We start from the raw sequence: 22,619 nt of genomic DNA, 5'->3' as shown, positions 1-22,619 counted from the left end.
CCCAGATTGTGCATACCAAGCCCAAACGTTCTAAGAAAGGTCATTCTTTTTTTAACTATTTAAGCCATTAAAAACCATACAGGCAGAAACATATTAAATCACAGTGCAAATTTACTCAGTGACATGACCTCCCTGAGTTACAGTATGTAAGAAAACCACAAAAAAAACAGTAAATCATCTACTTTAAGAATGGCAAACTCAAAACTGCTTGATGTTTTTCTTGACAAATTAGTTACATAACTAATCAATTTAGAAAACCCTGTCAGATTTTTTTTGACTGACTGACTGATGAGTGCAGCTCTAAATGACTTGTAGAATGCTACGTTTTAACTAGCGGAGTAACAACACACTAGTGCCACGATATGATACATATCAAGATACATAATTACATAATTGTTCACAGTATAATGCTTTAACTTTAAAGAAACAAAATTATTCTGAAGTATAAATAGTGATCTTTGATGTTATCTCTTTCCTATTTGTATATTTTATGAATCATTTATGATTCTTCTGCAAAAGATCATTCTTTATTCCATGCAGTAGGTGATTTTTCATGGTATATTGCAGCAGATAACAGAATATTTACAGAGGAATCCTTCAAATGGTGATACAAGCACCACATTTGGTAAAAGTACACCTTAGACATTACTCTTTTGAAAAAAACGACGGGCCACTTGAATTTTCAATAGGCAGCCATGTAGGGGTCAATTGAAGAATTACATAGGGGTCAAAATATAAAAAATGCTCCAGTCATATTGAAAATTATACCATATTTGTCTGATTGTAAAGATTACAAAAAGGTATAGTTTGGACTATCTATGACTGAATTCTATACAGTTATGGGGTAAAAACAATAAGAATGGTGACAACGTTCAGTTTCAGTTTGTACGGGGGTCAAAAGTTAGAGTTGCTCCAATTTTCTTCAAAGGTGATGCAAATTATTGGTTGAGATAATAGGTTTTCAAAAAGGAATAGTTTGCACCATGTATCATGCTTAGTTATCACGTTACGGGGTAACATATGTCACATGTCAAAGAATTGTTATGTGTCGGACGCAGCCCGGAGAACCGACCAGCGTTTGAAGGACCCAGTATAAAATAAGCAGAGCACGGTACACAAACTCAACTGCAGTGGAAGCTGATTAAATGACTAACATAACAGCTCAATACAATAAGGTGTGAGGGACACCACATTTATTGACTGTACAAATGTTAGTCACAAAACCTAACGTACCTCAGGAAGTGTGCTGACGAGCGTGAGACCTCACCCCCTCCTCTTTCACAGACCATGCATCAAACCTGGACCTTCTCTGCATCCACTGATGATGAGATGGCTCTCGAGATGACGATCTCACCCGTCTGGTCACAAGGTCGAGTCTCTGGCAAATACACACTGTGTACTCCAGACTTAAATGCCACCATGCTCCAATCCGTGTAGATGCACCACAGCTGTGAGTCCTGACGAGCTGCACATGATCAGCCTCAGGTAATCAGGGTGAGGTCCTGGTAACTCAGCCACACAGCCACTCAGTCCTAAACGCAAGCCACCTGGAAGGAAAAACAAAAGACAGGACAGAAGACAGAAACAAAAGGCAGCCAGGCCCCCCCAGCCATACAACAGTACCCCACCCTCACGGGAAGCCTCCCGGCGACCACACAAACCTGGCCCAGGAGAAACACCCCCCTCCAGGGACCATGGCTGGAAACCGTATCCGCATTCATCTTCCAACAGAATCTTCATCTAACAGAACGGTTGATGTCTTCTCCTCTGGCTGCATCTTTGCCTTTGTTTCTGTCAGTCAATTAGCACAGGTGTGGCCAGGAGTTCTTGAACCTGTGCGGTCAGCCTTTGTCCAACCATGTTCAAAGTCTGATTAGTCATAAAACAAAAAACACAAACACAAACAACCAAACCACCCCCCCCTCCCCAGAGGACCGTCCCATCAAACCCCGGGAAGGGGAGAAAAGAAAAACAACCCAAACTCAAGCTTGCAAATAAAAACGCTAACACCCCCCCCCCCCCCCCCCCGACGACATGTAGGGACCAACACCCCCCAGAGGACATCCCGCCAGCTCCAGGAGTAATAACCACAGCCGAGGTCCCTCTGGGATCCAACGTCACCCACGGGGACTCCCAGCGCCTCCCAGAGGACCGTTCCATCAACCCCAGGAGACGCCTCCCCTCATGACCAACAGACCCAGCCCCGGCCGTCCACGGCTAGATGGACCCACAGCCCTTTCCCCCCCAGAGGACACCACAGTCACACCCTGAGGGCGGAAACTGGGGGGAAAAACAAAAGGAAAGAAAAAAAAACATACAAACAAAACAACCCCAACCCCACCCCCTCGGTGCAGTGGAAACTGGAAGCACGTCCAGCGTCACCAACCATGACTATACCCCAGAAGCCAACCAGGAGGAGTGGAACAGCGGCTAAGGCAGACGGCACAAAACAGCGCCACCCCTCTGACTTCCAAACCAGCCACCAGCTGCGGGTATATCCCACTGCCCCAAACCTCAGCCATGCCGATGGCAGACGGCTCAAAGGCGCGCTGAAGCCGGAGGTGGAACAGGGAATCAACAAACAAAAAAAAAAAAACAACAACACCCCGAACCCCCCCCCCCCCCCCCAGGTGCAGAGGTTACCTGGGAAACGCCCAGCATAACCAAACTGCACCACTCCAGCAACGCCGACACTACGGCTCACACGGCTGGAGTCAGAGGAGAAGAGAGGGCATAACAAAAAAGAAAAAAAAAAAGAAAAAAGAAAAAACAACCCAATTACCCCCCCCCCCCCCCCAATCACCCCCCAGGGGACCATCCCATCAAACCCTGGGGAGCTGAAACTAAAAGAAAAAAAAAAAGAAAGACTAACAGACTAACATAAAGTTGCTTGGGTCCTTTTCATGCTCCAAACAGAACTGCAGGGTCACGACCCCAGACACTAATAGTGTAAAAAATCCCACACAAAAACCAACTCAAAAAACACCCACAAAAAATGAACCAACACAAAACTAATAAGTGATGTATACCATTAAGCTCAAACAAATGGAACACACCTGTTCCAACTTAAGAGCTTAACGGTAATGTGACTCAGTCACCAACAGAGGGAGCCAGAGTGCTAAAAATAAAAACCCCCTTTGGTAACAGAGAAAACAAACTCAAGCTGCTTTTCTGTGCGCAGCTGTGTGTAACACACAACCAAAAATGTGCTTCAACTAAATAACGCCGGAGCTGACACAACAGATGCAGTAGTTATCTTCACCCGGGGAAACGGGGCTACAACTGTAACACAGGAAGCTCAGCGACCCGTGCCACAGAGCTCCGCCGTGCGCGTTCACCCATTACAGACACACTCTTGCAGCTCCCGTTTAAACCTCTTATCCGGTCGAAGTGTGACGCAAAGCCATCGCCAGTCACACTCCACCACGACCCTCGGATAAGGCACAACACAGGAACACGGCTGCAAGAGCGCTCAAATCAGTATTCAGTAATGGGTTCTCAAACACGCACCATCCGGGCGGAGAGCACCCGCAACTGATCCGGATAACTTCTGAGCGTCTGCTGCCGCCTTCCCGGCACGTTACCGTCTCTGCTACCGCTGGGTCCGTGATGTTTGGCCAGAGACTACTGTTATGTGTCGGACGCAGCCCGGAGAACCGACCAGCGTTTTAAGGACCCAGTATAAAATAAGCAGAGCACGGTACAAAGGATAACTAAATTTAATGACATAACAGTGAAGTGGAAAATACAACAAATGAGTGTGCGGTCTGGCGTGGTGGATTACGGTGCGCTCCTAGCAGCACAAACGGTCCGGAGCCAGAAACTGTTCAGACCCAAGGACCCCGCCGACAACCCCCAGGTGGCCGCGACAAACCGAGTCTGTGAAAGAAGAAATCATCATGTGAGTCCACACTCCACACACAGAGAGACCGCTCAAAGGTGTACACAAACAGCAAACACTTCCTGGCTTAATTACTAATCAGCTTCCCACCCTGCAGGCATGGAACACCCAGTTCACAAACTCAACTGCAGTGGAAGCTGATTAAATGACTAACATAACAGCTCAATACAATAAGGTGTGAAGGACACCACATTTATTGACTGTACAAATGTTAGTCACAAAACCTAACATACCTCAGGAAGTGTGCTGACGAGCGTGAGACCTCACCCCCTCCTCTTTCACAGACCATGCATCAAACCTGGACGTTCTCTGCATCCACTGATGATGAGATGGCTCTCGAGACGACGATCTCACCCATCTGGTCACAAGGCCGAGTCTCTGGCAAATACACACTGTGTACTCCAGACTTAAATGCCACCATGCTCCAATCCGTGTAGATGCACCACAGCTGTGAGTCCTGACGAGCTGCACATGATCAGCCTCAGGTAATCAGGGTGAGGTCCTGGTAACTCAGCCACACAGCCACTCAGTCCTAAACGCAAGCCACCTGGAAGGAAAAACAAAAGACAGGACAGAAGACAGAAACAAAAGGCAGCCAGGCCCCCCCAGCCATACAACAGAATTCAATGGACGTCACCATTATTTGACCTTTACCTTAGAGACCAAGCATTCAACACAGTCAAAACTATTCCAATTATTAATCCAAGTAGCTCAATCAACAATTTGCACCATTTTTTACTAAAATTGGAGCAACTTAAACTTTTGACAACTGTACAAACTGAAATTGACCTTTGTCACCATTCTTAAGGTTTTTACCCCATAACTCCATAACATTCAGTCATAGATAGTCCAAACTATACCTTTTGGTAATCATTATGATCAGATAAATAATGTGGTATAGTTTTCAATATGATTGGAGCATTTTTAGATTTTAACCCCTGTGTAATTCTTCAACTGACCCCTACCTGGCCGCCTATTGAAAATTCAAGTGGCCTGTCGGTTTTTTCAAAAGAGCAATGTATCAAAGCTTGTATCAGTATTGTTTGTTATTTGCTGCAATAGTATCACAGTACTCATTTGAAAAAACTAAAACAAAAATAAGATTCAATACAGGCATCACAACACCATCATCGTGATTCATGATGTATCATTACAGACATAGTTTTAATAAATGCTTGCACTGAATTCAGATGAGGATAGACATGGATATGTGATGATTTATCATCAAAAAATTTGTTTTACTTTTAATGTTGACTTTTGTTCATAGGCTGGATTTTGTTTTCAATCTGTTGCTTTGTTTTTCCAGCTAAATGTGGGCCGGTTCCACTTCTCACAAATGCAGAGGTGGTTTGGGAAAACAGTAGCATTGTGATCCACCGCTGTGTGGACGGATATCACAGCTGGAGGGGCAACAACGCTTCCGTGTGCAGCAACTCTGGGATGTGGCAGAAAGCAACACTGAGGTGCATTGGTGAGTAAAATCAAGGCGACGGTGTCCAAACCCTTGTTAGGATAGAATAGATGCTCATTGTCATTGAATTTCTGCAGTGAAATTCTGGTGGCACTTTTCAAACAATTATACACAAAAAACAACACAGCAGCAGCTTTAAAAAAAAAAAGCAATGACCAGCTTCACAGGATGGCAAGACCTTCTTAAAATACCAAAAAAAAGGGGGTGCTTAATAAATTTCTAAGGTGCTTAATGTTTAGTGAGGTAGGATAATTTTAGGTATTAGATATTTAGATATTATTGATTGCACATGTTGATATCTCTTACTGAATGTATGTGTTTGTGGGAGGGGGACGGGTTTGGGTGATGGAGGCTACAGCTCGTGGGAAAAAGCTGTTCCTTAGCCTATTAGTCTGTGTCCTTATAGTGCGGTGCTTCTTCCACAATGGCAGAGGAGCAAACACGGAATGTCCCAGGTGATATTGTCCTTGCAGATGCTCCATGCCTTCCTCTGCAAGAGCTCAGTTAGTGAAGCTGCCCGCAGCATTTCTTAGAGAAAATTAAAAAAAAAAAAAATTAAAGGTATACTGCCACTGAGTTTTTAAGATTTAAGTCATGAAAAGAATTTTCTTTGGAACCACTATAATTTAATTTATTTGCCTTTAAATAGGGGATTCATAATATGACATTGCCAAAAAGATCAAAATTTGCATTGTTGAGAAAAATTAATAAATAGTTCCCCTGAAGGGGAAAATTTCAAAAGAAGAGACAGCCTTGAACTACTGACAGCAGTGACCCATACAGTCTATTATAGCAACATCATTGATCACGTGGGGGCTTCCCCCAACTTGTGTGATGGATGCTGGGAAGCACATGCCAACAGCCAATCAGAGTACAGAAAGGCCAGTAACATCACTGGCTGCTCTCTCGAACAAAATTATTCAAAATGGCGGAAAAGGCTCCAAAACAGCTGCCTTTCTGAATAAAAGTAACATGTTTCTCATATGTTTTGTAAAAGTTAGAGAGAAATTAAACACTTCTAAATCTAACAGCATTGTTTTTGAAACCAGATAACACCTCTGAAGTGATTTAAAAAGACATGCTATGAACGTCATCAGCACAGATCGCGTTAAAAGGAAAATGAAATATTCATTGTGGGATTCCCCCAGGTAAATATGTTCTCTTCTTTGAAATGACCTGTAATTTTGCAACACATTTCAAAAATAAACAGACGTTATAATGCTTGGATTTCAGTAAAAACAAATTTTGTCCATTTTCTGAAATTTGAATGGCGGTATAACTTTAACAGAGCGTAAAAGTACAAAGAAGTGGAAATATTTTGCTAAAATCAAGAACTCCTGGAGGTATGATGATCGTCCTTCGGCTGCGAAGATGACCACGACTTCTACGAATCACAGTGCAAAGATGGATGATTAAGCCAATCTTCGCCTTGAAGAGTCTCTTGCAGTGGGGACATGGGATGAGCAGGACTGAGCCAAGGGCAGAGGTGGAACTATCAGTGATTTTCCTTCTCTGCCAGCATAGCTCTTTCTCCCTGATGCGTCTCTCCTCGAAAGCAGTCACGCCAGATATTATGAGGGAACACCAGACAGGATGGTCCTCAGCAGACTTTTTCCAGGATGTATACGGAATGCAGCAAAGCTTGGGGGATGCCTTCAAAGTGTCTTTGTAGCGTAGCACTTGCCTATGAACAGCTAGCCATAGAGTAGTCTTTTAGGGAGACGACAATCGTAAATGTGGTAGATATGACCAGACCATCGAAGCTGAGAATGTATAAGGATGGCATGAATGCTCTCCATCTTAGCCCACTGGAGCACATCGGTGTCTGGGACTTTGTCGTGCCACGTCACATGGAGTAGGATCCTAAGACATCTCATATGGAAGGCGTTGAGCTACTTGGCATGACAACTGTATACGGTCCAAGTCTCGCAGGCATATATCAGAGATGGCAGAACTACTGCTCTGTAGATTTTGAGATTGGTGTCAAGGCTCAGTCCTTTGTGCCCCCATACCCTGTCCCTAAGCCTACTGAAGGCAGTGCTAGCTCTCATAATTCTGTAAGCCACTTCCTCATCAATATTAGCAGAGCGTGAAAGAGTACTGCCAAGGTATACAAACTTGCCTACCACATCTAGACTCTGACCACTGACAGTGATGTGGGGCTCTATATAGGGAGCTGCAGGGGCTGGTTGATGGAGGACCTCAGTCTTTTTGGTTGAAATTGTGAGATCAAAGTCATCACAGGCTTTAGCTAACCGGTCCAGGCTGCGCTGCATTTCCGACTCTGAGGTAGTGTTCAGTGCACAATCATCAGCAAGGAGGAAGTCACAAGCTGTCTCTTTGTGAACTTTTGTCTTTGCATGCAGCCACCGAGGGTTGAAGAGTTTTCCGTCCATACGATAATGAAAGCCGACACCAATGTCGCCGTCACGGTAGGCGTCTGTCATCATGGCTGAGAACACCATGGTGAATAGGGTGGGAGCCAGCACACAGCCCTGCTTGACTCCATTGATGATGGGAAACGACTGGGAGAACTCTCCATTGTCCTGTACTTTTGCATTCATGCCATCATGAAACTGCTGTACCATTGCGATGAATTTGCGAGGGCAACAGTACTTGGACATGATCTTCCACAACCCCTCACGGCAAACAGAATCAAATGCTTTGGTATGGTCCACGAATGTGGTGTACAGACCAGCGTTCTCCTCCTTGCACTTTTCTTGGAGTTGCCAAGTTGCAAAGATCATGTCGATGGTACTTCACCCCATATGGAATCCACACTGGCTTTCAGGTAGCAGGCCGCATTCCAGGTGTTCGATGGGGCGATTGAGCAGAATGCGGCCCAAGATCTTTCCGGCAATGGAGAGCAAGGAAATGCCACGATGGTTATCACATACAAATCTGTTCCCTTTTCGCTTGTAAGGGTGGACTATGGAAGCGTCTTTAAAGCCTTTCTTGAGACCACATCAGATTGAACAGACTTGTGAGGGTCTCGACCAGTTTAGGTCCTCCAGAAGCATACATTTTGGCTGGAATGGAGTCAGCACCAGGTGCCTTCCCACTAGACATGGACTTGATGGCTTTTGATACTTTTGCTTCAGTAGGAGGATCAGTGAGAGTCTTGTTCACTGGGACTTGTGGCAATCTTGCAATAGGTTCTTCATTAATGGTGGATGGGCAGTTGAGGATGCTGTTGAAGTGCTCCGCCCAGCACTCGAGGATCCTCTCCTTCTCCGAGATAATTGTGTTCCCGTCGGCACTGAGGATAGAGGACATTCCAGATGAAGTGGTGCCATACATGGTCTTAAGGGCGCTGCAGAAGTTTTTCATATCATTGCTATCTGCATAGGCCTGAATGGCAATGACCTTCATACAGAACCATTTGTCACGCATATGAAGTAACTCGGATTGGGCAGCTTGCTTGGCCTCTCCGAGCACAGCTTTCTTCGAGGATGAGGAGAGATCACTGAGAAGTGCTCTGTGGAAATGGCATTTTTCCTCCAGAATGGACATGATATGACTATTATTGTCATCAAACCAATCCTGGTGTTTTCGGGTACTAGAACAGACAACAACGGAGGCAGTAGTGTAGACAGTATCATGAAAATGCGCCCACTGAGTTTCCACATCAGCCTCTGGGTTTGTGTTGGGAGTTAATAAATTCTTATCAAGTTCCTCAGCCAGTTCATGCTCGATGAGATCATTCTTAAGTTTGAAGACACTCAACCGCTTGGGAACTCATGACACCTTGTGGCCTTCTTGGTGGAGTGATGCGAAGATTCATCTTGGAGATCAATACACGCTGGTCAGTCCAGCATTCAGCTCTGCACATGGTCTTGGTGACCCTAACATCTTGTCTGTCCCTCTGCCTGATGATGACATAGTCCAAGAGATGCCAGTGTTTGGAATGGGGGTGCATCCACAATATCTTGTTACGGGTCGGAAGATGGAAGACTGAGTTGGTGATGAGAAGGTCAAGGGCGGCACAGGTCTCAAGTAGTTAGAGTCCATTGTTGTTACACTTGCCAACACCATGCTTCCCCAGCAGGCCTTCCCATGACTTGTGGTGTTAAAATCGCAGAGAATGATGAGCTTATCTGATCTAGGTACAGCAACAATAGCATTCTTGAGATCCTCGTACAATCTTTTCTCCACATTGTCAGGGTTTGTCATGGTGGGGGCATAGATACTAATCAATGTGACAAATCTATTCATGGGAAGAGGCATGCAGGCAGTCATCAGGCGATCATTTATCCCCTGAGGGGGAACTGCCATCTTATTGGCCAAGTTGGACTTAAAAGCAAAGCCAACGCCTGCCTCGTATCAATCGTTTGATCCGCACCCGATCCTGAAGAATGTATAGCTGGCAGACTTCTCAATCAGTTGTCCTTCCTCTGTGCTGCAATCTCCACATTATATTGGGCTAGTTCACAGGCAATGAGGGCTGTCCTTCTCTCACCCTCCAAACACGGCGAGTGGAGTTGATTCCAAAAAGCTCTATTTTGGTCTCATCTGACCACATGACCTTCTCCCATGCCTCCTCTGGATCATCCAGATGGTCACTGGTGAACTTCAAACAGGCCTGGACATGTGCTGGCGTGAGTAGGGGGACCTTGCTGCCCTGCAGGATTTAAACCATGACGGTGAAGTGTGTTCCTAATGTAATCTTTGTGACTGTGGTCCCAGCTCTCTTCAGGTCATTGACCAGGTCCTCCTGTGTAGTTCTGGGCTTTCTCAGAATTACCCCATGAGGTGAGATCTTGCATGGAGCTCCAGACCAAGGAAGAGTGACAGTCATCTTGTGTTTCTTCCATTTTCTAATAATTGCACCAACAGTTGTCTTCTACCAAGTTGATTTCCTGTTGTCCTGTAGTCCATCCCAGCCTTGTGCAGGTCTACAATTTTGTCCCTGGTGTCCTTAGACAGCTCTTTGGTCTTGGCCATGGTGGACAGGTTGGAGTGTGATTGATTGAGTGTGTGAACAGGTGTCTTTTATACAGGTAACAAGTTCAAACAGGTGCAATTAATACAGGTAAAGAGTGTAGAATAAAATTAACAGGTCTGTGTGAGCCAGAATTCTTGCTGGTTGGTAGGTGTTCAAATACTTATTTCATTCAGTAAAATACAAATTATTTATATTAAAAAATATTTTCTGAATTATTTTTAGATTCTGTCTCTCACAGTTGAAGTGCACCTACGATAAAAATTACAGACCTCTCCATTCTTTGTAGGTGGGAAAACATGCTAAATTGACAGTGGCTTAAATACTTATTTGTCTCACTGTAAATACAGTCTATTCCTAGATGTATTACAGCCCAGGAACCAAACACTGAAATCAGAATCAGAGTTTTGAGACTGAAGCCACCTGTACTCGTCAAACACGGCGGCTATTTTATAAAACATTTAGTTGCATCATCACTCTTATCTTACAGAAATCAAACCAGCTGTCAATCACGTGTTTGTTTTGAATGAAAATTGTGTGCAGTGGAACGCAGAGAAGTACGAGGACGACACCGAGGTCTATCAGGTAAGACATCACCCCAACACGACAAGAGTGCGTGTGTGTGTCTAAAGATGGTATTTATCACTATGCTTCCGCTGCTCCCTTGTTTCCCTCGGGGTCCCCACAGCAAATCCGAGGTGGATCTGCATGTTGAATTGGCACAAGTTCTACGCCAGATGCCCTTCCTGATGCAACTCCACATTACATGGAGAAATGTGGCAATTTTCAAGATGATACCCCCTATCATTTTCCACTTATCATGTTCACAAACTGGAAGGGATGGACTCATTCATTCACCCACTACATTTTACAGTGTACATGCTAAAACCTGCAAAAAAGTTCATAAATATATTAAAATAAACATGGAGGAGGCAGCAATTCATTTTGGAGGATCTTTCTTTTTAAGCTGCCCTCTTCTTTAACAATCACAGGTAACATATTTTGGCTCCAGAGATTTCCAGAGATCCTTCCATCACAAACGAAAACAGTTTCTCAGCTCCAAATCTGACCAGCTGCAGCTGTGCCTGAAGCTGCATCCACTCACCAACTACAGCATCTCCATCACTGCCGTGTCTGCCAGGTTCACCGCCACCGTCACCACAAACACCAGTTTAACAGGTACCACTGCAAAGACGACCCCAAACCTGCAGAAATAACTCCACACACATAAACCACTTAGGTCAAAAACTACACACTCTGCTCTCGACCTTTGTAGCCCCTCCAGCACCAGTCGTCTACTACACAGAGTTTGAGTCTCCTGCGTCAACTCTGAGGCTGCACAGATCAGCAAACACACTGGACCCCATCAGGTAAAAACCACATGCCTGACGCTTCGAGTAAGTCCAAAATGATGGAGGTGAGATTGTTTCTCTATTTGTGTTTTCATGCATAGAAATTAAAAAAAGAACAAAAGTAATCAGAGATTTCTGATGTCCGCCAATCTGGCTCACCTCCAAAATTCAGTAGTCTTCCATGCCCTAATATCTATCTGTGGTGCAAATTTGATTAAAATCTGTGCAATAGTTTTGACGTAATCTTGCTAACAGTAATCCTTCAAAGCATATATAAAGTGAAATTTGATCCAGAATCCAGATTTGGATCTGGATCACCTCCAAAATTTAATGGAGTCTTCCTTTGTCTAATATCTATTTGTGGTGAAACTTTCGTCAAAATCCGTGCAGTTGTTTTGACATAATCTTGCTAACAGTCAGACAGACAAATAAACACAGATGATTTTATTACATCCTTGACAGATGTTAAAAAAAAACAAAAAAACAAAACAATTATTCACTGAATCTGACTCAAGTAGGCAGTTCTCAAAAAATGAGTGACTATGCTGGAAGGAGACTTAGTGAAGGAAGCCACCAAGACACCCGTACAAGTCTGGAAGAGTCAGAGGCTTCAGTGGTTGTAGAAACTGTGCATATAGTGCAACTTTTGTCTGTTGCATCAGCTGTTATACAGCTTCATGATGAAGTGGTGCAGAGGAGGATTTTCAAAATTGCAGCTGCTGTGTGCCAGAAGACAAATGGTGAAACCAAGCCTGGATTTGATCTGTTTTCCTGTTTTACAATCCTCTCCGACATGAAGCTGGTAATGGGGATGCAACATGTCAATGTTGCACCATTCCCATTTTATTCGCTCACATCCAAAGAAACCTGTACTTCTTTCAGATATGTCATGAGTGTCTTGGTGGCTTCCCTCACTAGTCTCCTTCCAGCATGGTCACTCAGTTTTTGAGAACTGCCTGCTTGACACAGATTTAACATACAGTACCACACTGTCTGTATTTCTTAATCATCCGCTGACTTGTTTTTTTAAATGGCTGTAAAAGTGATGATTTAATACTAATACTAATTTATAATTAACTCCTTTTTTGGAATGTGTCACAGGCCTTTAATGCAGGAATGGATGTATATTAACAAAGGAAATGAAGGTGACAACGCAAAACAATGCAATGAAATAGAAGTCAAAGCAGTTCTAAGGATCACTATGCTTTGGAATTTTTTTATTTACTTTTTGGGATTTGTGTTGTACTATGAAAAGAATGTTCTTTGTTTTTCAGTATTTACCAAGTGTTAGTGCTGCCTGTAGAGCAGATTCTGGTGTTTGACTGTTCCTCAAGTCCACAAACTGTCAGCAAATCCCCAATAAACTACCTCAGAGCCCAGATCCTCGTCAGACACATCGGGACTGAGATGAACTTCACTGTGGGGGACGGACTCTACTACGGAGGAGTCTTTAACGCTCCACTGCAGAACGGAATGAACTATTACATCGTCCTACGCACTGTCAGCCAGTGGAAAACAGTGGGTGTAACCACATGCTACTCAACCAATAATAAAGCTACAGTGTGCAGGATTTAGTGCCATCTAGTGGTGAGGTTGCAGATTGCATTATGCCATCGCCGGTCATGATTTTGTTTCCCTTCATGTTTTTGCATCTTTGCTGATGTGGATTCACGCTCGCTTCTCCTCCTCTTGTGATAAGTAATGTCTATGATCCCCAGTTTCACAGAAATGAAGGTTCGTAAACTTGTTAGCCACTGAGTTCTCTTTTTTCTTCAGTCTTCTGGCCACACTGCAAAATGTGAAAGGCAACTACTGTACCAATATGGAGGTGCATGATAGCAGCCTCCATGATGGGGCCCGCTCCCATGTAGATATGAAGGGCTCATTGTAAGCTCATGAAAACACTTCAGTTCATTTCTGCAGATGATTACACACTAATGGACAGGCAGATATGAATGCTACGTTCCATTCCAGCTGATAAACGCCCTTAAATTCTGCACACTGTAGCTTTAAATATCATGACAATCTTTGTGAAACTGCTTTTTGCCAAGAGGTGGGAGATACAAGGAATTTTGGTATCGAGCTGATACCAAGTAAATACAGTCCCAGTATCGCTGATATCGATACGATACTTTTTCATATTTACGCTTCATAGATCCAAAGGATCCAAAAGACCTAGGATAGAATTTCGCCAAACATTGTACGTGACAACAAAATACTTTAGTATCACAATCAACATTTTTGTTTAAAAAATTATCACTCAACACAACTTAAAACAAAATCTCCTGAGGTAGAGTGCTGGCAAACCACAATACAAGGGTGCGCTGCTCTGTGTTGTGTGACAGCGCAGCGCTGCTCTTACAGAGAGTAGACTTTGATGAATCTCTGTGCGAGCAGTCAGTGCGTGCGGGAGAGAAAAAAGCTTGAGTATCGATCTTTTTACATGAGGATCATTCAATATCAATACCAGTGTTGGTATCGATATTATCGATATTAGGATCGATCTGCCCACCTCTACTTTTTCCATTTGTGTACATTATCGTGTGAAGATCTCCAAGGTTCCAAAGGCAGTTAGTCAAAAATTATACAACTAGCGGGGTCTTCAGAGAGTGCAGACCTCCACCAAAGATGTGTCAGATCTGCAGTGGTGACTCCCCCAAGCATAAAGAGAGACGCCCATCATTTTGACTTTGATATTTTTATTTACAGTTTTTGTCAATCGCTTTGACACTAGTGTCAGAACCTTGATGTCATTTGTCACAACTCTAGATACAAAACTGAAAACGGTCACCATTTGTACCACGGGCTGTCCAACGTTCAAAACACTGCATTGTGTTTTCATATCTTTAAAGAAAGATTGCACTCAAAGAATCATTGGTTCAAACACCTCATTCATCGTGAAATACCAGAGGGACATTTCTTTAGATCACACACACACACAACATACACATAGTTTCACTGTTTAGTTGTTCGTACAACCATTAAATATTGTCGTACAAACTATGTGATACATGTGCTGCACGTAATGTCTCTATAAAAGGATCAGTAGAGAGAAAACCACAGACACAGTGGGATCATCAATGACAATATGTCCAGAACTCTGCTGCGAGGCTTCTGACACGCACCAACAGGAGAGCCCACATCACGCCTATCTTGGAATCCCTCCACTGGCTCCCTGTTGCCTCCAGAATTAATTTTAAAATCTTGGTTTTGACTTTCAGAGCACTACATGGTCAGGCTCCTGATTACATTGCTGACTTGATTCAGCCTTACACCTCAGCCCGCAGCCTCAGATCTGTAGGTCAGAACCTGTTGATGGTTCCTCGAACCTCCTTTAAAACTCGAGGAGACCGATCTTTTAAAGCCGTAGCACCTCGTCTCTGGAACGAACTCCCTCTGTCCCTGTGATCCCTGGACTCTGTTGAGATGTTCAAAAAGCAACTAAAGACTCTACTTTTTAAACAGGCTTTTCATGGCCAATAATCTTTTAGTACTGAGTGTTTTACTGTATATTTTTATTGTTTTACCTTGTAAAGCGCTTTGTGACCCCTGTCTGTGAAAAGCGCTATATAAATAAAGTTTACTTACTTACTTACTATTGAAGAAAGCTGGAATTTATTGATGAATACAAACTGAATGACAACATAGATTGAATGAAAGCTGTTGGGAAGGTGTCGTAGCACGGACCCACAACAGGGGGCGCAAATGAATGGACAATGAATAAGCCAAAAAGGTAACAATTTAATGTTGCGATAATACACAACGAAACGTACTGTAATCTGCACAGTCAATTTAACACCAGGTGACGTGTGGGCAGGCTCGAAGATAGAAGACCCCCGACGAGAGAGAAGCCGCGTCCCACACGGCTTCCACCACCAACGGCCTGAAGAACACCGGAGCCGCCAAGTCCCGAGTCCCCAGGTGGCCTCTGTCTTCGGCTGTCGACCCTGGTACTGCTGGCAGAAAGCAGAAATATGATGAGTGAGTGTGAGTCCGCACACTCAGTAAATCCACAGTTAACGAGGGAGGAAGCGCCTCCACCTCCAAGCACACACTCGTGCAGCTCCTGTTTGAGCACTTATCTGGGTGGGAGGTGTTGCGAAGCCGTCGCTGAACACCTCAAACGCCACCTCCACAGACGAGTCTCACCGACAGGAAAACGGCTGCAAAGAAGAGTTTAGACAGATACACAGTCTTAAGTTCACAGAGAAATTACCTTGGTAATGGTAGTCGATTTCTCGGCGGGGAGGTGGAGTTGCAGTCCGGCTTTTATGGTGGTGATGATGAACGAGTGACAGCTGGTGCAGAGGATGAGTGACAGCAGTCACTTCTTCTGGGTCTAGCGCCCTCTCGTGCTTGGAGCCTGCACTCCAAGCAGGGCGCCCTCTGGTGGTGGTGGGCCAGCAGTACCTCCTCTTCAGCGGCCCACACAACAGGACCCCCCCCTCAACGGGCGCCTCCTGGCGCCCGACCAGGTTTGTCCGGGTGTCGTGCGTAGAACTCGGCCAGGAGGGCCGGGTCCAGGATGAAGCTCCTCTTCACCCAGGAGCGTTCTTCAGGTCCATACCCCTCCCAGTCCACCAGGTATTGGAACCCCCGGCCCTTACGACGGACATCCAGGAGCCTGCGGACCGTCCAAGCAGGCTCCCCGTCGATGAGCCGGGCAGGAGGCGGCGTAGGTCCAGGTGCACAGAGGGGCGAGGTGCGGTATGGCTTGATGTGGGACACGTGGAATACAGGGTGGATCCGCAGTGAAGCCGGGAGTCGGAGCTTCACTGCGGCCGGGTTGAATAAGCAGAGCACGGTACAAAGGATAACTAAATTTAATGACATAACAGTGAGGTGGAAATATACAAACAAATAAGTGCGCGGTCTGGCGTGGTGGTAATTACGGTGCGCTCCCAGCTGCACAACGGTCCAGAGCCAGAACCAGTTCGGACCCAAGGACCCCGCCGACACCCCCCAGGTGGCCGCGACAAACCGAGTCTGTGAATGAAGAAATCATCATGTGCACATTGGCATGCAGTGTACAATCGTCTGACAGTTACAGTAAGAGTAGCCTACAGTACTGTAATGTTTACTGTAGTGCATGCTGAAGACTTATTGGTTCTCATTGTGGAAAGTTGTAATGATTGAGGCCACAGTTGATCTTCTAAGGTTTGGTTGTATCATTCTCGCTGCCTCAATCATTGTCACACCATGATTGATGACATGATCTACAACCATTGCTCTAATCTCATTGGAGACTCTTTGCCGTTGCTGTCTTGGTCCTTGTCATTGACCCCATTCACCCACACCTCTCAAACGGGGCCCATGGCCTCCTCTCAAACGGGGCCCATGGCCTCCTCTCAAACGGGGCCCATTACCTCCTCTCAAACGGGGCCCATGACCTCCTCTCAAACGGGGCCCATGGCCTCCTCTCAAACTTGGCCTATGGCCTCCTCTCAAACTTGGCCTATGGCCACCTCTCAAACGGGGCCCATGGCCTCCTCTCAAACAGGGCCCATGGCCTCCTCTCAAACTTGGCCTATGGCCACCTCTCAAACGTGGCGTATGGCCTCCTCTCAAACAGGGCCCATGGCCTCCTCTCAAACTTGGCCTATGGCCTCCTCTCAAACTTGGCCTATGGCCTCCTCTCAAACAGGGCAGATGGCCTCCTCTCAAACAGGGCAGATGGCCACCTCTCAAACTTGGCCTATGGCCACCTCTCAAACAGGGCCCATGGCCACCTCTCAAACTTGGCCTATGGCCTCCTCTCAAACAGGGCAGATGGCCACCTCTGAAACTTGGCCTATGGCCACCTCTCAAACAGGGCAGATGGCCACCTCTCAAACTTGGCCTATGGCCACCTCTCAAACAGGGCCCATGGCCACCTCTCAAACTTGGCCTGTGGCCTCCTCTCAAACAGGGCAGATGGCCACCTCTCAAACAGGGCCCATGGCCACCTCTCAAACTTGGCCTATGGCCTCCTCTCAAACAGGGCCCATGGCCTCCTCTCAAACAGGGCCCATGGCCTCCTCTCAAACTTGGCCCATGGCCTCCTCTCAAACTTGGCCTATGGCCTCCTCTCAAACTTGGCCTATGGCCTCCTCTCAAACAGGGCAGATGGCCTCCTCTCAAACAGGGCAGATGGCCACCTCTCAAACTTGGCCTATGGCCACCTCTCAAACAGGGCCCATGGCCACCTCTCAAACTTGGCCTATGGCCTCCTCTCAAACAGGGCAGATGGCCACCTCTGAAACTTGGCCTATGGCCACCTCTCAAACAGGGCAGATGGCCACCTCTCAAACTTGGCCTATGGCCACCTCTCAAACAGGGCCCATGGCCACCTCTCAAACTTGGCCTGTGGCCTCCTCTCAAACAGGGCAGATGGCCACCTCTCAAACAGGGCCCATGGCCACCTCTCAAACTTGGCCTATGGCCTCCTCTCAAACAGGGCCCATGGCCTCCTCTCAAACAGGGCCCATGGCCTCCTCTCAAACTTGGCCCATGGCCTCCTCTCAAAAGGGACCCATGACCACCTCTCAAACGGGGTGCTTGTTCCCTGCCATTCCTTGGACCACTTCTTCCTTCTCTTCTTTCTCCTACTTGTCCTCTATGGTGCCCACCTGCCTGCTCCATGTTGTATCACTACAGATGTTGTGGTGGATGCCACTTGTTTATACCCACACCACAAGGTCAGATCAATCATCAGTAAGGAATTGGTGTCACAGGTGTTGTCAATCATTGTCGTGATCCTGACACTTTCATGATCTGAACATGCTCATCCTGAGGAGCCTGATCCCTTCAGCTATAGTGGCCCTTAACAGCAAGCCCCACTGATCAGTCTGTCTGCCATTGTATTCCTGCTTGTTACTGTTGTTATTAGTGTTATTGTATATGTCTATGCTGTCTCTTGTGCTGTGCTACTGTGATGTTGTTACTGCCTACCCTGTGATGTGGTATTGTGTTTACTGCATTGTCTGTCTTACATGCAATGTATTGTACAGTTGGAGGAGACAAATTTCCCTACGGGGACCAATAAATCTAATCTAATCCTCAGTTTCCATAATGCAACAGTTACTTGTCATTTTGAGCAGTTGTATCAATTGATAGTTAGATTATTGTAATGAAATGAACAGACAGTCTTCTCAAATGTAATGTGTGAATTACATTTTGAAATGGTTATACTTTGATGTGAGTACTAACGGGGACTAGAAGGAGAGAGCATATCTCACCCATATTGGCCTCTCTTCATTGGCTTCCTGTTAATTCTAGAATAGAATTTAAAATTCTTCTTCTTACTTATAAGGTTTTGAATAATCAGGTCCCATCTTATCTTAGGGACCTCGTAGTACCATATCACCCCAATAGAGCGCTTCGCTCTCAGACTGCAGGCTTACTTGTAGTTCCTAGGGTTTGTAAGAGTAGAATGGGAGGCAGAGCCTTCAGCTTTCAGGCTCCTCTCCTGTGGAACCAGCTCCCAATTCAGATCAGGGAGACAGACACCCTCTCTACTTTTAAGATTAGGCTTAAAACTTTCCTTTTTGCTAAAGCTTATAGTTAGGGCTGGATCAGGTGACCCTGAACCATCCCTTAGTTATGCTGCTATAGACTTAGACTGCTGGGGGGTTCCCATGATGCACTGAGTGTTTCTTTCTCTTTTTGCTCTGTATGCACCACTCTGCGTTTAATCATTAGTGATTGATCTCTGCTCCCCTCCACAGCATGTCTTTTTCCTGGTTCTCTCCCTCAGCCCCAACCAGTCCCAGCAGAAGACTGCCCCTCCCTGAGCCTGGTTCTGCTGGAGGTTTCTTCCTGTTAAAAGGGAGTTTTTCCTTCCCACTGTTGCCAAGTGCTTGCTCACAGGGGGTCGTTTTGACCGTTGGGGTTTTTCCGTAATTATTGTATGGCTTTGCCTTACAGTATAAGGCGCCTTGGGGCAACTGTTTGTTGTGATATGGCGCTATATAAAAAAAATTGATTTGATTTGATGTTAAGTTGTGTCATTTTGAACAGGTGATTATAGTTCAATGACCAAATGATCTTCGGTGAACTGTATCCAAGACACTGGAAAAAGTTTTAGGGTTTTGAAAAAAGTGCATTTTGATCATTGGTTGTAAGTTTTGTATCTAGAGTTGCAAAAAGTAAAAGTGACATCAAGGTTCTGAAACTAGTGTCAAAGTGATTGACAAAAGCTGTAATATATATATATATATATATATATATATATATATATATATATATATACACACACACACTGTTGAGATTTGGTTTCAGTTTGAGTTTAAAGAAGATAATTTTGGAAATTTTATTGAAGAGAAGACTGAATTACTTTTTTTAATGACCTAAAGAAATTAAAATGTATGAATACTATTTAAAAGCACTGTGCAGCACATATTCAGATATTTTTGTTAAATGACCTGAATCTTTCCTTCTAACTTTTTCTTGTAGGATATAAAAAGTTCGTGTGTTCTGTGGGCTAAAATAAAAGGTAATCACTCTCAGATTAGTCTCACATGTACTATTATATTCCATACATTTGGTCTAGTGGTTAAAGGCGTTGGGCTTCAAACCAGAGGATCCTCGGTTCAAATCCCAGCCTGACTGGAAAATCACTAAAGGCCCTTGGGCAAGGTCCTTACTCCCCTAGTTGCTCGCGGTGTGTAGTGAGCACCTTGTATGGCAGCACCCTGACATTGGGGGTGAATGTGAGGTATTATTGTAAAGCACTTTCAGCATCTGATGCAGGTGGAAAAGCGTTATATAAATGCAGTCCATTTACCATATATGTATTACTGTACAATGTGATATAATACAGATAGTGAGTCATTGTTTAAAATGAAATGCTTTATTTCATCAGCTAAAACATCTAAATTCAAATAGGATAACGTTCACTGTTAGTGGTGCATAAGATATTTATATTACGAACACAAATTTTAGGAGTTCATTCCCAGCCTTTAGAAGACCCCTTACCAAAAAATAGTACTGATAAGTATATAAAAAGTAAACTGGAAGTATACTTGAAACATACTTGCATGTACTACTTTTTGGTAAGGGATGCCATGGACAGCAAGAGAAAAGAGCTTTAATGAAGTGAAATAAACTGTTTAAAGTATAATGTTGTCCCCTGTTTCAGGTACAAACTACATTCTGAAGGTTTCAGCGCTGTCTGCTGCTGCTTCAATAGGACTTGTTGCTTCAGTCATTTTCGGAGGATACGCTTACAGCTGGTATGGAATGAACACATTTAACATGTTATACAGTATTAGGCAATAGAACCTGGGGGTATGAAGACATAAGGGTGGCAGCAATCTGACAATCTGACCACAGTAACCTTCTCAGAGATGATTATCTTCTGGCTGACCTTGTCAGAACAATTCTGGAATCTACCAAAGTGTGTGTGTGTGTGTGTGTGTGTGTGTGTGTGTGTGTGTGTGTGTGTGTGTGTGTGTGTGTGTGTGTGTGTGTGTGTGTGTGTGTGTGTGTGTGTGTGTGTGTGTGTGTGTGTGTGCCACATTAGGTCCTAATCAGGTTGAAAATCAGATTCTTTGACCTTTACAAAAATTAAGTAATTAAGAGCATTTTCAAGGTCGGCCTTCACTGATATACAAAGTATGTAGAAATCAGCTAAAGGACCTGAGGACAGGGTCAAGAAACAGACTGGCAGATATGACCTTCACCACAAAGACTGACCTTTGGTAAATTTGACCTGTGCAATTCCAGAACACACCTGCATATGTGTGTCACCTTTGGTGGACTTTCAAGTGAAGGAAAAATATTTGTTTGTTTGTTTGTTTGTTTGTTTTTTTTAATCTTGGACCCCAATGACCTTGACCTCTGCCAAAACTAATCCTGTATGGGTTGACCTTCGTCCACACACCAAGTTTTGTGGAAATTTGAAAAAGGGCCTGGGAAGTAAAGGAGAACAAACTGAGAAACACTGTTCAAATTATAGCCATTATAGAAATTATAGAAAATAATAGCCAATTCTTGCTCGGTTATACCAGAGTAAGTGAAATATACAATTTTATTTTCCGTTCAATTCTAATTGGTGACAAAAATAACATCAAGGAATTCCCACTGGATAAAATCCAGCTTTCCAGTGATGTCAAGTTGTTTACTGTCTACAATTTCAACAGACCATTAGTAAAATTAGAGCCGTTTTTAGACTGAATTCAACATTTCAAGATTATAACTTTATGAATTCAAGAACACCTAGGTATAACAATAACATTGTAATATTATGAGAAATATAGAGGGTTTTTTTTTTCTTTTTTTTTTTTTTTTCAAATAGAAAATTGGAACATTGCAGAAGTAAAGCTGCATGAGCAGAAGAGAAGGTTGTAACTTGAGGAAGAGAAATGTAAACATAATTTTTCATGAAAACTGAGGACTAACTGGTTGTGGATATAGTGTGCAGGATTAAAGAAGATTATCAGTTAAATTACAGTTACGTTTAACAGATAAATACATAAATACATTGTCTTCTGGCAAATCAGCAGCAGTTTATCATATATAATGTTTTTAGAAGACGTAAAACAACGTTGTGGAAGAAACATCCTATTTTTGAGAAAGACCCATTCATACTTACAGTAAAGAAAGATTTGACATTTGTTTAACATCAAATTAAAAGTATTGTTTTGTTTTTCTTTTTTCCTTGGGGGGGGGGGGGGGGGGGGGGGTCCTGAATACTTTGATTTTAATGTTGATTTTTTTTTTTTATCATCCACACAGACCATATATCTAATAATGTTTTGTACTATAATTCAAACCATGCAGTAATGATATTTAAGTCCTGATTGCTTTGTTTGTTTGTTTTTTTTCCAGGTTTCTTAAGAAGACGTGATCTTTGGCACTGATGATTCGTCTTTTTATTTATCAGTTTCATTGATGAAATAAAAAATCATTGTTTTTCTACACTTTAAAAAAAATTAAAAAAAATGTTTACAAAAAATAAATAATTTCTGATCT

General features: G+C 44.0%; 1 protein-coding gene across 1 annotated transcript in view; it reads left to right on the top strand.

The window, feature by feature from the left end:
• susd1 (sushi domain containing 1) overlaps positions 1–22,544 on the top strand; it is a 40,414-nt gene extending 17,870 nt beyond the window's left edge. Inside the window, exons 8-15 of the mRNA XM_034171289.1 lie at positions 5,208–5,372; positions 10,805–10,899; positions 11,307–11,493; positions 11,591–11,684; positions 12,941–13,184; positions 20,100–20,139; positions 20,785–20,878; positions 22,476–22,544. Coding sequence (XP_034027180.1) covers positions 5,208–5,372; positions 10,805–10,899; positions 11,307–11,493; positions 11,591–11,684; positions 12,941–13,184; positions 20,100–20,139; positions 20,785–20,878; positions 22,476–22,494 — 938 coding nt within the window. The 3' untranslated portion in view covers positions 22,495–22,544. The remainder of the gene's footprint in view (positions 1–5,207; positions 5,373–10,804; positions 10,900–11,306; positions 11,494–11,590; positions 11,685–12,940; positions 13,185–20,099; positions 20,140–20,784; positions 20,879–22,475) is intronic.
• The last annotated feature ends 75 nt before the right edge of the window (positions 22,545–22,619 follow it).

Source organism: Thalassophryne amazonica, chromosome 5, assembly GCF_902500255.1.
Source record: "Thalassophryne amazonica chromosome 5, fThaAma1.1, whole genome shotgun sequence".
NCBI lineage: Eukaryota > Metazoa > Chordata > Actinopteri > Batrachoidiformes > Batrachoididae > Thalassophryne > Thalassophryne amazonica.
Note: the sequence above shows the minus strand (reverse complement) of the source record. Positions and strands in the feature narration are given on the sequence as shown.